The 13,043-nt window shown below is 34.5% G+C and overlaps 1 protein-coding gene across 1 annotated transcript in view; it reads right to left on the bottom strand.

The window, feature by feature from the left end:
- SLC7A11 (solute carrier family 7 member 11) overlaps positions 1-3,976 on the bottom strand; it is an 83,406-nt gene extending 79,430 nt beyond the window's left edge. The window contains exons 1-2 of the mRNA XM_052655077.1: positions 3,700-3,976; positions 97-223 (exon numbers count right to left, since the gene is read on the bottom strand). Of these exons, the coding sequence (XP_052511037.1) occupies positions 97-223; positions 3,700-3,976 (404 nt within the window). The remainder of the gene's footprint in view (positions 1-96; positions 224-3,699) is intronic.
- Between the last annotated feature and the right edge of the window lie 9,067 nt (positions 3,977-13,043).

Here is a 13,043-nt window from a genome sequence, read left to right as displayed (position 1 = left end):
ATATTTCCAATTATTTACAAATAATCAAAGTGATTCAAAAATGGGATAATGAATAGGTTTATTTTTCCTTAATCTTTTTTCTGTCTAGGCTCTTACCGTATAATGAGCAGTTCTACCCAGACTCGCACAAAAGCTGGTAATGGGCCAAAGACTTCTAGAATATATGTGTAATGACCACCAGATTTCTTTATACTAGTTCCCAGTTCAGCATAGGACAAGGCTCCTGTGAAATAATTATGATAAAAAGGCACAAAGTTAAAATATTACCAAGTCATCCAGCAGTAGAATGGACACAGCAGTATTTCATGAGATGATACTACTTCTTTGGTTTGAATGACACCCTTTTTCAAAATAAACAATACTAATCAAATTCCTAAGAACCTCCAAAGTCCCCTTGTAACTTCCTCATGCTTGAAATCTCGTTCATTCTGTTCAAGGTAATTTTACCTGAAATGGTAAAGACAAACTTCTAAAACAATATAGTATTATTAAAAATTTTGAATCCACAATCCAGTTTTGAAGAACATAATTTCACATCAAGACAAAGAATTATATCAAATTGACCTCATTATATTGAGCATCCTTTTAATAAATGATGTTTTTGTGACATATCAAAATAAATAAAATTCCTCTCTTCTCCTGAAAAGTATGGACTCAAGGTTTTGGAAGGCTTCATTTAATTTATAGCGTATATTTTGTTTATCAACAAAATTAATTTGACTCAGATATTCTCTTTTTGAGAAAGTTTCTTATGGATGTATTTCAGAGTATCATTCCTGGGTGACTGAAATAAAAGCTTTGAAAAAGAGATGCTTTAACATATTTATGAACATGGAGATAAAATTAATTATGAACCAATTTTTAACATTTAGCAATAAAATTCACAAAGACTTGAGCAGATTATGTAATCTCTCCAAACCTCAGTTTCATCCTCTGAGAAATAAAGATTTTAATTCTCACCTAATAAGGGGATTGTGTGTTTAAGTATGAAAATGAATGCCAAGGACAGTAACAGGCCTGACACACAGAAAGCACCTCAAGAAATACAGCTTTACCTACTACTGTGAGCAAGTTATTGTATATATAATGAAAAGTATATCTTGACATTATGTGAAAAGTTCTACCCATACTGTTAAGTACTCAAATGTAAGACATAATTTCTGCCTGAGCTACTCTGGAGACTAAAAGCATGAGAAATTATTACTAATCAGTAGAGCTTCAGGTAGAACTGTCCAACATAAATGTAATTTGGATATTCAGCAAAATCTTAGTGTTGCTTATCCTATTTCCAAACTAGAACTGTATCAGAGTCACCTGGGAATAATTTTTTAATTAAAATAAAAAATACAAGCACTAAGGCCATCCCCCAGACCTCCTCTCTGATCAAGAGAAGCCAGACTCTTTGACAGAGGCATCAAAGAAAATCTATAATTTTAAAATTAGCACAGCTAATTCTAAAGTAACTTAGTCTACAGATGGATGGTTGGGAATCACTGATACAGTTTGTCCATTTAAAACTAACTATAACTACCTGCAGTTCATTCTCTATTGGAAACCATCCAATATTAAATGTTATTGGAAAATGTCTTAAGAACCTCAGAATTTATCTCCAGAGACTCAATACCTAGACTTGTGTATTCTTTGGTTAAACTCCAGGATGGTTGCCCCAGGTTTAAATTGAGTTCTGGGAAAGTGAAATTTTCATTTGAAGGTCTCAAGCTCCATAACCATATTAGTCAGATGAAAACAGTTCAAAATAGGATGTAAGAACCCATGTATTAAACCTGGCTTTAAACGAAATTGTAAACACAATATACACATTCTATACTCTTAGTTCCAGAGTTTTAAGACAACGAATTTTTTCCCTTATATTTTGCTTTGCTTTCTGTTAGGAAGGCACTCCTGTCAAAAGTTTCTAGGAGCTCAAGTGACCAATGTAATGCAAACATCGATAAATAGATTCGTATAGAAGCATATTCCCTGTGATTAGTAATCAAAGAATACCAACTCAAGTGTAAACTTAGCTAGTCTCATTAGTTTATTTTTAATCACTTGAGATGACACACTTATGCAGAAGCATATTTTCTTAGTACAAGTCAACATCACTTTAACTAGTTAAGGCTCAGAGCCACCCATTTTATCATATCTGAATAGCCTTTTATAGTATACAAAAATGGAATCACATAGTGGGAGCTGCATGCACACAGGATACAAAATCCAGGAACCTGGCTATGGTTTCTCCTATTAGACAATGATTTATTCTGAATATACCAAGTGTTGGAGAAGATTAAAGGCTGAGGGTACACAAAATCATTTAAGAAGATCAATAATTAGGTTTCTCTTTGTCTATAAATGTATATGCCACAAAATATGAATACCATAAACCCTTTGTAAACACCTGAAGATAATTCCTCTGTTGATATTTCTATATTAGGTTTTTATTTCAACAAGTTTTGTTTAAAATACTTTCTTCCTAATCATGAAAATTTGAGTTCTCTAGATAAATATTCAAACAAATGCATGAAAACATTGCCAAGACCTTCAGAATAAACAGGTTAGTCCATGTAGGACCAAGAGTTAGTAGTGCTTGGTCCTAGAGAGTTAGGACAAAGAGTTAAAACCTTTAAAGAGCAGTATCTTTTGGAATAAAAAAGCACTATTTGCCAGAGAAGAGCAAATATATCTTAGACATTTTCCCCATAGTATAAATACAATCTAATTTTCTTGACCATTCACCAGTTTTTAACACCTTTACAGCTAACCCAAGAAGCATGCCAGTCATATGCCCACCTCATGAGGGGACATTTATTACCTCTTTATTATTAATTATCACATCAATAAAAGAGATCTAGGTTTTGAAAAAAAGTTAATAATCACATTTCTTCCACCAGTTCTACCAATTCTGTTGAGACTAACTCTGCAGATAGGTGGACCAATAACCTGTGTCTCCGAAGACCAAGTGAACTGTAAACGAAGAAAACAGAGCTGGGCAAACAGCAATAATACCCAATTCCAATTTTACAATTTATATTGCAAAAAGTTATGGGTACTGGGGAGAGATGAAAAGTACAAAAAAATGTGAAAAATGCTCACACCCTTGCAATAATCCGTTACAAAAGGAGCTGAATTATGTGCCATCACACTTCGATCCACATTCAAGGACTTTTGAAAGCAGACTAGGAACTGACAAGCACATGAAGTTAAAAAAATTAAAAGGGAAAAGACTGCCATCCATTTGTTTTGCCAATAAAAAGTCAGTAAAACTTCTGCTGAGCACTCAGTTCTGTGTCTAAACAAGCCAAACTGGGTTTCACTTCACAGGTGTTTCATTCAGCTTGCCAGCTGCCAAGACACCCCAAACATACCTTCACTGAGCACAAGTGCCGGGTACAGAAAGTTCACCTGTATTTTACTGGGTCATCAAAGTTAGCATCAACATTCAATGCCAAAGGGAAAAGTCAGAACATAGAGCGCCTTGGTCAGGAAAAGAGAGCATAGACTTAGGATGCAATTTCAGGGAACTCAGCATTCTGCCAACAGTGGACAGTGTGCTTAGATAGTTCGCATACCTCCCCTAAAATCAGAAAATCTAGGGTAGCCTTTGCCATTCATTCACTCCTTTGAAATCTCCCTCTGCTCTCCCAGACAGCACAGTGCTCAACCCCACAGACACACCCCCAGAGAAGCAGGAACACTCACCAAACAGTGACAGAACCCCACAGACCGTCCAGACCACCAGGGACAAGCCCACGCTGCCTGTGTTCTGGAGCACGCCCTTAGGAGAGATGAAGATTCCTGCTCCGATGATGGTGCCAATGATGATGGAGATTCCTCTCAACAGAGTGATTTTCTTCTTCAGCACAACTTTCTCCTGCCCAGGTGGCTCCTTGCCGCCCAGGGCAGGCAGCCTCCCATTAACACTGCCCTGCAGGTAAGCCCCATTGGAGATGGTGGACACCACAGGCTTTCTAACCATGGTAGTGACCCGCAGTGGGGTAAAAGGAAATGGAAAAAAAAATTGTTTTTTAATTCCAAACTTTTAACTGTGGTGTCTCTTGGGGTGACTGACCGATCTGATCTCTTTCCTTTTTGCTTTCAGATTCGTCCTCAGTGATATTGTGCTCGCAGGTAAAAGAGCTAAGGTGTATTTTCACCTTCCGCGATCTAATTACACCTCAGAGACACCTGTGTGTTCGTTCATGGTGCTCTGGTTCGTTCACCTCCCCGACTACTTCTGCTGCTGCGGCTGCTGCTGCCGCCCTATCACTACAGACCAGATCAGCTTCCTCATGGGCTGGTATTTAAGCGCCTGCCTGTCACACCAACTTACTCCAGCTAGATGATGATGCAAATTCTCCAGGTTTGCATCAGCCACATGAGAAAGCTCCAGCATTACTCAGCTCTTTTTTTTTTTTTTTTAAACACGAGCAGCAAGTTGCTCAACTGACCAAAGCTTTCAAAGAACAAAGCACACACTTAAAAGGGATTTTAACCAATCCAGAAGTAGTAAATTCAGAACAGACCTTCCCAGAGATTTCAAGCAACTCCTAGTGAAAGCTCTTTACACGAGAAGAAAATTAAAAATGAAACAGGAAACGATCACTACGTTGTAAGAAGTTTCTTTTTTTTAAATGTACATATGAAATAGTTTATACCAATCTTTTAATCACGGAGCATAACCCAAAGCTGCACTGTTTATAAAAACAAAATTTAGTTTTCATAATGCTTCCTGCTTACTTAAATTTCTTTTTATTTTGGGTTTCCTAGCAACACAGTCAAATCTAATATTTACAGAGCTAGAAGGATTCTATATAGCTGCTGTCATGCACAAAACAACTGTGAGCTTTACTTAACATTAAAGATAAAAACTATTTTTTACTACCAATAATACACCAGTACTTAAAATTGCCACCTTAGTATGACTACTTCAAAAATTAGTGAATCCAGAAAATAGTCATTTTTTGATTCTTATTAGTGCTAGGTGACCTCCTAAACTAAGTATTCATAAAAGATATAGCCTTCATTTGCATGTTATTCCAACAAATTACCAAAAATATCTAATTTCAAAATTAACCAACATTTACAATGATATAAAAATATGCATATAACAAAAGCTTGAAAACAGATACACAGAATAAAAATTGAGAACGTATTCACATTATGTAGGATTTTTGTCTAAAGTATACAGACTATTGTTACATTATGATTATAAATTTTAAATATATTAGTAATATAAGCTAAAATTAAAATGCTTAGTTTGAAATTGTAAGAAAGGCAAACGTTTAAACCCTATTAACTTTCTTAATCAAGTGTTCATAAAACAAATACCAGAAGAAATCTCAGCTACCACTTTTGGCTGTGGTCATAGGTGGTTGTGGATTTTAGTGAGAAGAATTAGTTATCATTACTCTGAATCTACATTTACAAACACTATTAAATATGTTTCTGAACATCTGAGCAAAAACAACAGACAGCAAATGTGTGTGTGAGAGGTGGCAATGGGGACACAAGAAAGAAGCAGCCACTCAAAAGTGGAGATTAGACCATTTTCTGTTATGCTGGCACCTGAGCAAATTATACCACATCAATGCAAGTAACTGAGGCTACATCATTTCCCTTTTGTATAATCTACCTAAACCCAAATACTTTGCTTTGAGTATACCAAGTTAGTGTTTTTATCAAGCCAAAATAAATACTTTTTCCCAGCTGCATGTTTTTCAAAAAATAAAAATGATTAGTTTTCCTCATTCAATCTCGTTGAAAGTGCCAAAGAAAGAAATAAAAGGGAAAAAAAGAAGCTAAAGGAAAATTCTTCCTCTCTTTCTCTTCCTCCTCCCACATGTCCTTCGATCACACAGTTCTCTTGATTCATGTACATAATGAAGAGAGGAGAGGCCTTTGCTTTCCAAAAAGGGGAAACAGATTAGCTCTGAAGAAATATGATTTAAAAGTAGCATGTTCGAATCTCAGAAAAGGTTTCCCATCTCTAGTTAACATAGAGCCACAGTTTAATTTTAAATTTTGTGCTAAATGACAGAGCTAATAAATTGACAGTAAGGCTGCACTCAGACAGAAGTTAGATAAAGTCTAAAGGAGGAAAAATATTCCCTTAAGAATAAATAACACTCCCCTCCAAACAAGGGGAAAAAATGTTTTTGAAGAAAAGTTGTTGAAGTTCGTCTAAGGGCCAAAAGGATTGGACTATCATATATAGCCACATTCCAAAACTCTGCAAAGCTGCAGATCGTTACCAAAGACACCAGTGTATCTCATCCAATCACACAGAAATCTGCCGAAAATGTAGTTAACAGAGAAAATGTTGAGTTATTTTCAGGGTTACCTTAGAAATCAATAGTCCTAAACTTATAAATTAAAAAATTGTATGGTCTTCAAATATGTGTGTACCATAAAAACTAGTTTTAAGCAAATGCATTTATAGTCTCCCCCTGCTTTAGGCCTATTTTAAGCATTGGGAGACTATTCTAGTTTTATTTACAAATATTAACTTAGTGCCCAAAGAATAGCCACCACAGCAGGGTTACAATAGTCAAGACATGGGAGCAACCTAAATATCCGACAGAGGAATGGATAAAGATATGGTGTATATATATACAATGGAATATTACTCAGCCATCAAAAAGAATGAAATACTGCATTGCTGCAGTATGGATGGACCTAGAGAGTGTCAAACTGAATGAAGTAAGTCAGACAGAGAAGGAGAAACATAGTATGGCATCTCTTATGTGTGGAATCTAAAAAGAAATGATACAAATGAACTACTTACAAAACAGAAAGAGACACACAGATTTAGAGAATGAATTTATGGTTGCCAGAGGGGAAGGATCAAGGAAAGGGATAGTTAGGGGGTTTAGGATAGACATGTACACACTGCTATATTTAAAATGGATAACCAACAGGCCCTATTGTATAGCACAGGAAACTCTGCTCAATGTTATGGGGCACCCTGGATGTGAGAGGAGTTTGGGGGAGAATGGATACATGTATATGTATGGCTGAGTCCCTTTTCTGTTCACATGAAACTATCACATATTGTTAATCGGCTATACTCCAATACAAAGTAAAAAGTTAAAACAAAAAAGAGATCCAAATAGATAAAGGCACAGAATTAGGTATTGTGGGACAGAAAAGAAATTAATCTACAGAAACCTCAAACTATAATTTAAAGGAATTTTTACTATAATTTAAAGGAATTTTTCCATCTTCAAACTGCCTAGTAGAGCCAGAAAAGTATTTATGCTCCTTGACTCCCTCCCAAAAAAATGATACAAAAGACTACCTATAGTCCCAGTGATGCTTACTGAAGCATTGTTGACCATCACAAATATTTTTAAAACAAACTGAATATCCAATTACTAGAAGTTACATGAACTATGAATTATAATACAAATCATTGAAGTTTGCAAAGATTATGTGGAATAAAAAGCTATTAAATGAAAACGGAACATTTTTTGACACAGTAATTAAAACATTAAAATTATGTCTGCATAGTGACAAGAACTAGAAGGTAAAACTCAGTTTGCCTTGTCAGGGTGTTAGGGTGACTGTATCCTTGTCATTTGGCTTCTTCTCTTTCATTTCATTTCCATGAATGCTGTTCATGCAAAATTTTTTATTGCTTTTCTAAAAAAGAATCTAGCTATTGACAATCTATTTTATCTTAGACCCTATTTTACCCTCCATAAAATAGGGATAAAAATAATATTTAAAAACAGATGTAATATGTCATTGTAGCTTCCCTTTTCTGCTGATAACTTCTGTCCCACGATTATTAATATGGACATATAATGAATGACCTGGCCAAAAATAATCGTCTCCCCACCTGCAGGGTATAGGAGGAATGTGGCCTGAGCTGGGATATTTCTAAACAGGTTAGGTTTATTTTTGCTCATCTGTTGGAAGTTGTAAAGATATTACCCCAGAACAACTGGTGGCCCTGTCCCCTGCCATGTTGAGAAAACCCCATGAAATCAGAGAATAAGCAGAGAAGAGGGATACTTAGAAAGTCCCAGTATCATCAAGCCCTCTTTTACTTCCTAAGTAGCCCAGATTGGCTCTGGATCCCGAAGATCTTCCTTTAATTCTCTAAAGCTATCATTAAAATGGGATTTAAAGTTCTTTAATAGTACCTACTAAAGTTAGATGCTTCCCTGGTGGCTCAGAGGTTAAAGCATCTGCCTCTAATGTGGGAGATCTGGGTTTGATCCCTGGGTTGGGAAGATCCCCTGGAGAAGAAATGGCAACCCACTCCAGTATTCTTGCCTGGAGAATAGCATGGACGGAGGAGCCTGGTGGGCTACAGTCCATGGGGTTTCAAAGAGTCTGACACAACTGAGCAACTTAACTTTCACTTTCACTTTCTTTCTCTAAAGTTAAACATATAGATACCTTTTGACCAATAAATCCCACTCTTACGAATTTGCCTGCTCAATAACAATGCAGGACATTCATGTACCAAAATACATGGATGAGAATATTCATAGTAGCTTCCCGGGTGGCTCAGAGGTTAAAGCGTCTGCCTGCAATGTGGGAGACCTGGGTTCAATCCCTGGGTCAGGAAGATCCCCTGGAAAAGGAAATGGCAACCCACTCCAGTATTCTTGCCTGGAGAATCCCATGGACTGAGGAGCCTGTTGGGCTATAGTCCACAGGGTCGCAAAGAGCCGGACACGACTGAGCGACTTCACGTTCACTTTTACTTACAGTAGCCAGTACTGAAAGTGATACATATATACATAAACAGTAGAATGGACAGATGCACCACTGTATTTGTTTTGTGAAATATTACAAGATAATGAAACAGAATGGACAAGATAGCTATGTACAGCAATATTGATAGCTATTGCATTGTGTTAGAAGACAGATGCAAAACATACATACTATATGACTTAATTTACATAAAATTTAAAAACAAGTAACTTCTATTGTGTGAAAACTCAGATAGCTATCTTTGGGGGATAAGTGGATTTAAGTGATTGGGGGAAGGGTCACAGAGGCAGTTCTAGGATCCTGTGTGCAATTTAACAACCTGGTAAATACCTATGTCTTTTAACTGGGTTGCATACTTATATTTTTATACTTTTCTGTATGCATGTTAAAATTCAATTTTTTAACAATAAGTATTTTACTTGAAAATTCACAGCATTCTCTCAAAAATAGATAGATCAAGCAGACAAATAAGCAACATCATAGAAAATCTGCAGATTATGATAAACAAATTTAAGATGGTCATTCTATAGAGAACTTCCTATTCACCAAATAAAACACAGATTATTTTAGAGCATATAGAAAGCATTATCCAAAATGCCATGTCTAAGGCACAACTGAAACCCCAATAAAGTTTCAAAAAATTACACACAAGCTACACTCTTACCATTATGCAATAAAATTAGAAATTAGTAACATTTATAAAATGTAAGACAATAAATCTTGCATGTCTGTAAATTAAAAATCCTACTATCAACTTGTTTTTAGCTTGAAGAATGAAAGTGAGAAAAAATATTCAGAAAATAATTTAAATTGTATAATAATAAAAAGTATATGTTCGAATTTGTGAGACTCGATGAAAATTACTTAAAAGAAAACTGAAAGCTATAAATTACATTAATAAGAAAATAAGGAAATTTTAGAGCAAAGTAGCTACATGTTTAACACAAAATTTGGGATAACTAAAAAATTCAGGAGTAAGAAAAGTAAGAATAAAAGCACAATAGAAAACATTTCTAATAGCAAACTGTAATTTTTGCCAAGATTAATATATAAAAGTTTGACAAATTGAACAAAACTTAGGAAATTAATTAAATGTAAAATAAAAAAAGAGAAAACATCTTAGCAAGATGGAGAATGTTTTTAAGTAACAAAGAAATATAATGAAAAGAACTATGTGCCAGTAATATAAAAACCTATGGTAAATGGACATCTTTTTGGAAAACAGATAGATACTGAAATGGCAGTAAACGAAAAGAGAAAAACAAACAGAAAAATCGAATAACCATTTAAGGTGATAATCAAGGATATCCTTAATGCAAAAACAAAACAAACAAACAAAAAAAACTAGGCTTCATTTGCTTTACACACATGCGTGCATGTTTATTCCCTCGGTCATTTCAGACTCTTTGCAACCTGGTGGACTGTAGCCCACCAGACTCCTCTGTTCATGGGATTCTCCAGGCAACAATACTGGAGTGGGTTGCCATTTCTTTCTCTAGGGAATCTTCCAGATCCAGGGATTGAAACTGTGTCTCCTGCATTGGCAGGTGGATTCTTCACCACTGAGCTTGGAATCACAGGAATCTGTGATTTACAAAGGAGGCATACCAAATTTTTATGAACTAAAAAAGGTTTTTTAGTTCTTATTTATTGTATAACTTATTTATGAATTAAGTAAGTTATTCAAGAGAATGAAAAAAAGAGTAACTATCCAACTTATTTTTGTGAGTCTAGTGTAGTAATCAGCAAACTTCTGTAAAAAGCTGGGTAGTAAATATTTAGGCTTTAAGGCCACACGTAGTCTTTGTCCAGTATTCTTCATGGGTGTATGCATTTGTGTTTTCCAACACTTTAAAAATGTAAAAATTATTCTTTGCTTTTGTGCAGTTTACCAACCTTTGGTCTAGTAGTACTTTGATTGCAAATAGGATAAAGTAATGCAAAGTCACTGAGCTAACTATGACAGATGATTCTGTAAATAATGTTTTACTGAAGCACTGGGATGCCCACTTATTGCATATTGTATTTAGCTGCTTGGACAGTATCACAGCAGAGGCGAATAAATGCAACAGAAACTGAGTAATTCACAAAGCGGAAAATGTTTACCATCCTACTCTTTACAGAAAGTTTGATGACGCTGGCCTAAGCTATCATAAAGCCCTAAGGGGACATACAAAAAGTTTGATGACCCTGGCCTAAGGGAACTGCTAACCCATTTCTTCTTTGATTTTCTCCTACTAATAACTCTTCTTGCACATTCATAGTTTGCTAGTCCTATAACATAGATATGCTTCAGACTTAGGGCATTTGCAAATGCTCTTCCCTCTGCCTGAAATTCTGTTCCCTTAATATTTACAGGTCTCATTCTCACCTCCTGTACAAACTTTTATCACAAATAATCATTTTATTTCAGTTAGTTTTATTAATTTTCTCTGTACCTCCTTAGATTGTGAGCTCCCTTACCTTGGAATGAATTTTTATTGCTGTACCTTGAATGCCTACCTTATAATTTATTATAGACTAGTAAGTATTGGATATATATTTGACAATTATTAAATCCCTGAAATAGAAACAATATTATTCTATAGCTCTATAGGGAAAGAAAAAGGAGTGGATTGAGAGAAGAAAGGACTAGCCAAAAAGTCACATCATTATCTTTCATAGCAAAAAGTTGATATATAACATACAAAGCAATAATAACTGTATTATAAATATAAATAATATTATAATTTACATTTTATATTTATTTATATTATATATAAATTTATATGTTATATAATCTATACCTATTTGTATATAAGTATAAAATTTTATATTTTACAATTATATAAAAACAAAAAAAACTGTATTATGACAGGATGTGCATATTATTTAGATATATAGACACAAAGAATAGGAGAAAATCAGGCTCTGGGGCATGTGTTGTGTTTGGGGAACAAGAAAAAGGGTAGAGGAAGAATTTAAAAACAGGGACATCTGTTCCAGTTCAAAACTTTGTAGAATAACTTGAATTTTCAAACTATCTTGTTTTTCATTAAAATAAACCTAAGAAGAAAATAAAATCACTGGCTCAATGCACATGAGTTTGAACAAGCTCCAGGAGATGGTCAAGGACAGGGAAGCCTGGAATGCTGCAGCCTATGGGGTTGCCCAGAGTCAAACACAACTGAGCAACTGAACAACAACAATAGCTAAATTCAGATAGAATAGCATAAAAAGAGGAAGTGATCAAAATTTCCAATACCTTTTTATTTGAGCATTAGGAAGGTAGATATATTAATCAATTTAGATTATAGAGTCATGTATTCATATGAATTATTTAAAAATAATTATAAAAAGGGAAGGAAAGAAGAAACAAATGAGGGAAGGAAAAAAAGAAAAAAAAAGAAGTGATCCATGACTCACTCCCAAATCAAAAAAAAAGAGCAAAACCTCCATTATCCTAAACTATAATTAGGAAAAAAGGGGTAAAAGGGCAAAGAATCGGCAAGCTAAATAAAATGAAAAAAATTAGATTATAAAAATATATCAAAATACATGAGTAATATCAATAAATTTAAAAGGAGTAAAAGCTTATGTTAAAAGACAATGATTTAGACTGAATTATAAAAAATGAAGATATAGTTAGGTTCTATTTAATAAAGAGCATATGAAATTAAATCAAAATAACTTGAAGATAAAGAATTATTATGGATGAAGTCATGGTGAAAAGACATTTATGTACCTAAAATATAGACACAAAATAAGTGAAGCAACTACAATCAAATTACAAGGAAAATTTCATACACAATTGTCCTTGGCAATATCAACACTGTTAATATTTGTTGAATCAATAAAAAAAGTTTTATCAGTTGTAGGCAATTACTGATGTTTCTACCAAGTTTCTTTATATCACTATTTTTGTTTCTGTGTACCCATTTCCTGACTTGTTATTCTGGTTTATAAAGGCATAGCTGTGACTGTCCTCAGAAGACTGCCTGTGAACTAATGGAATGAAAAGTACCTCGAAGTCTACATCCCTTAAGAGATATCAATGACCCACTGATCTGATTATATGAAAGTCCAAAATCCTTGCCTTGAGTTGAGAAATTTTCTAAGGTATAATTTATCCTCAAGAGTTCTTCCTGAAGAATCAAATTGAAACTTTACCTGAAAAATTGTATAACAAAAGCTGCATATTCGTTGTCTTATTTCTCCTCCTTGCTCTGCTTTCTGTATTCCTTTACTAGTTTTCATGAAAAAATTTCTTTATCAATTGCTTACATATGATTCTTCATCTCACAGTCTTTTTCTATAGAATATGAACTAAGATGATT

The sequence above is a fragment of the Budorcas taxicolor genome, chromosome 17 (genome assembly GCF_023091745.1).
Source record: "Budorcas taxicolor isolate Tak-1 chromosome 17, Takin1.1, whole genome shotgun sequence".
Lineage (NCBI taxonomy): Eukaryota > Metazoa > Chordata > Mammalia > Artiodactyla > Bovidae > Budorcas > Budorcas taxicolor.
Note: the sequence above shows the minus strand (reverse complement) of the source record. Positions and strands in the feature narration are given on the sequence as shown.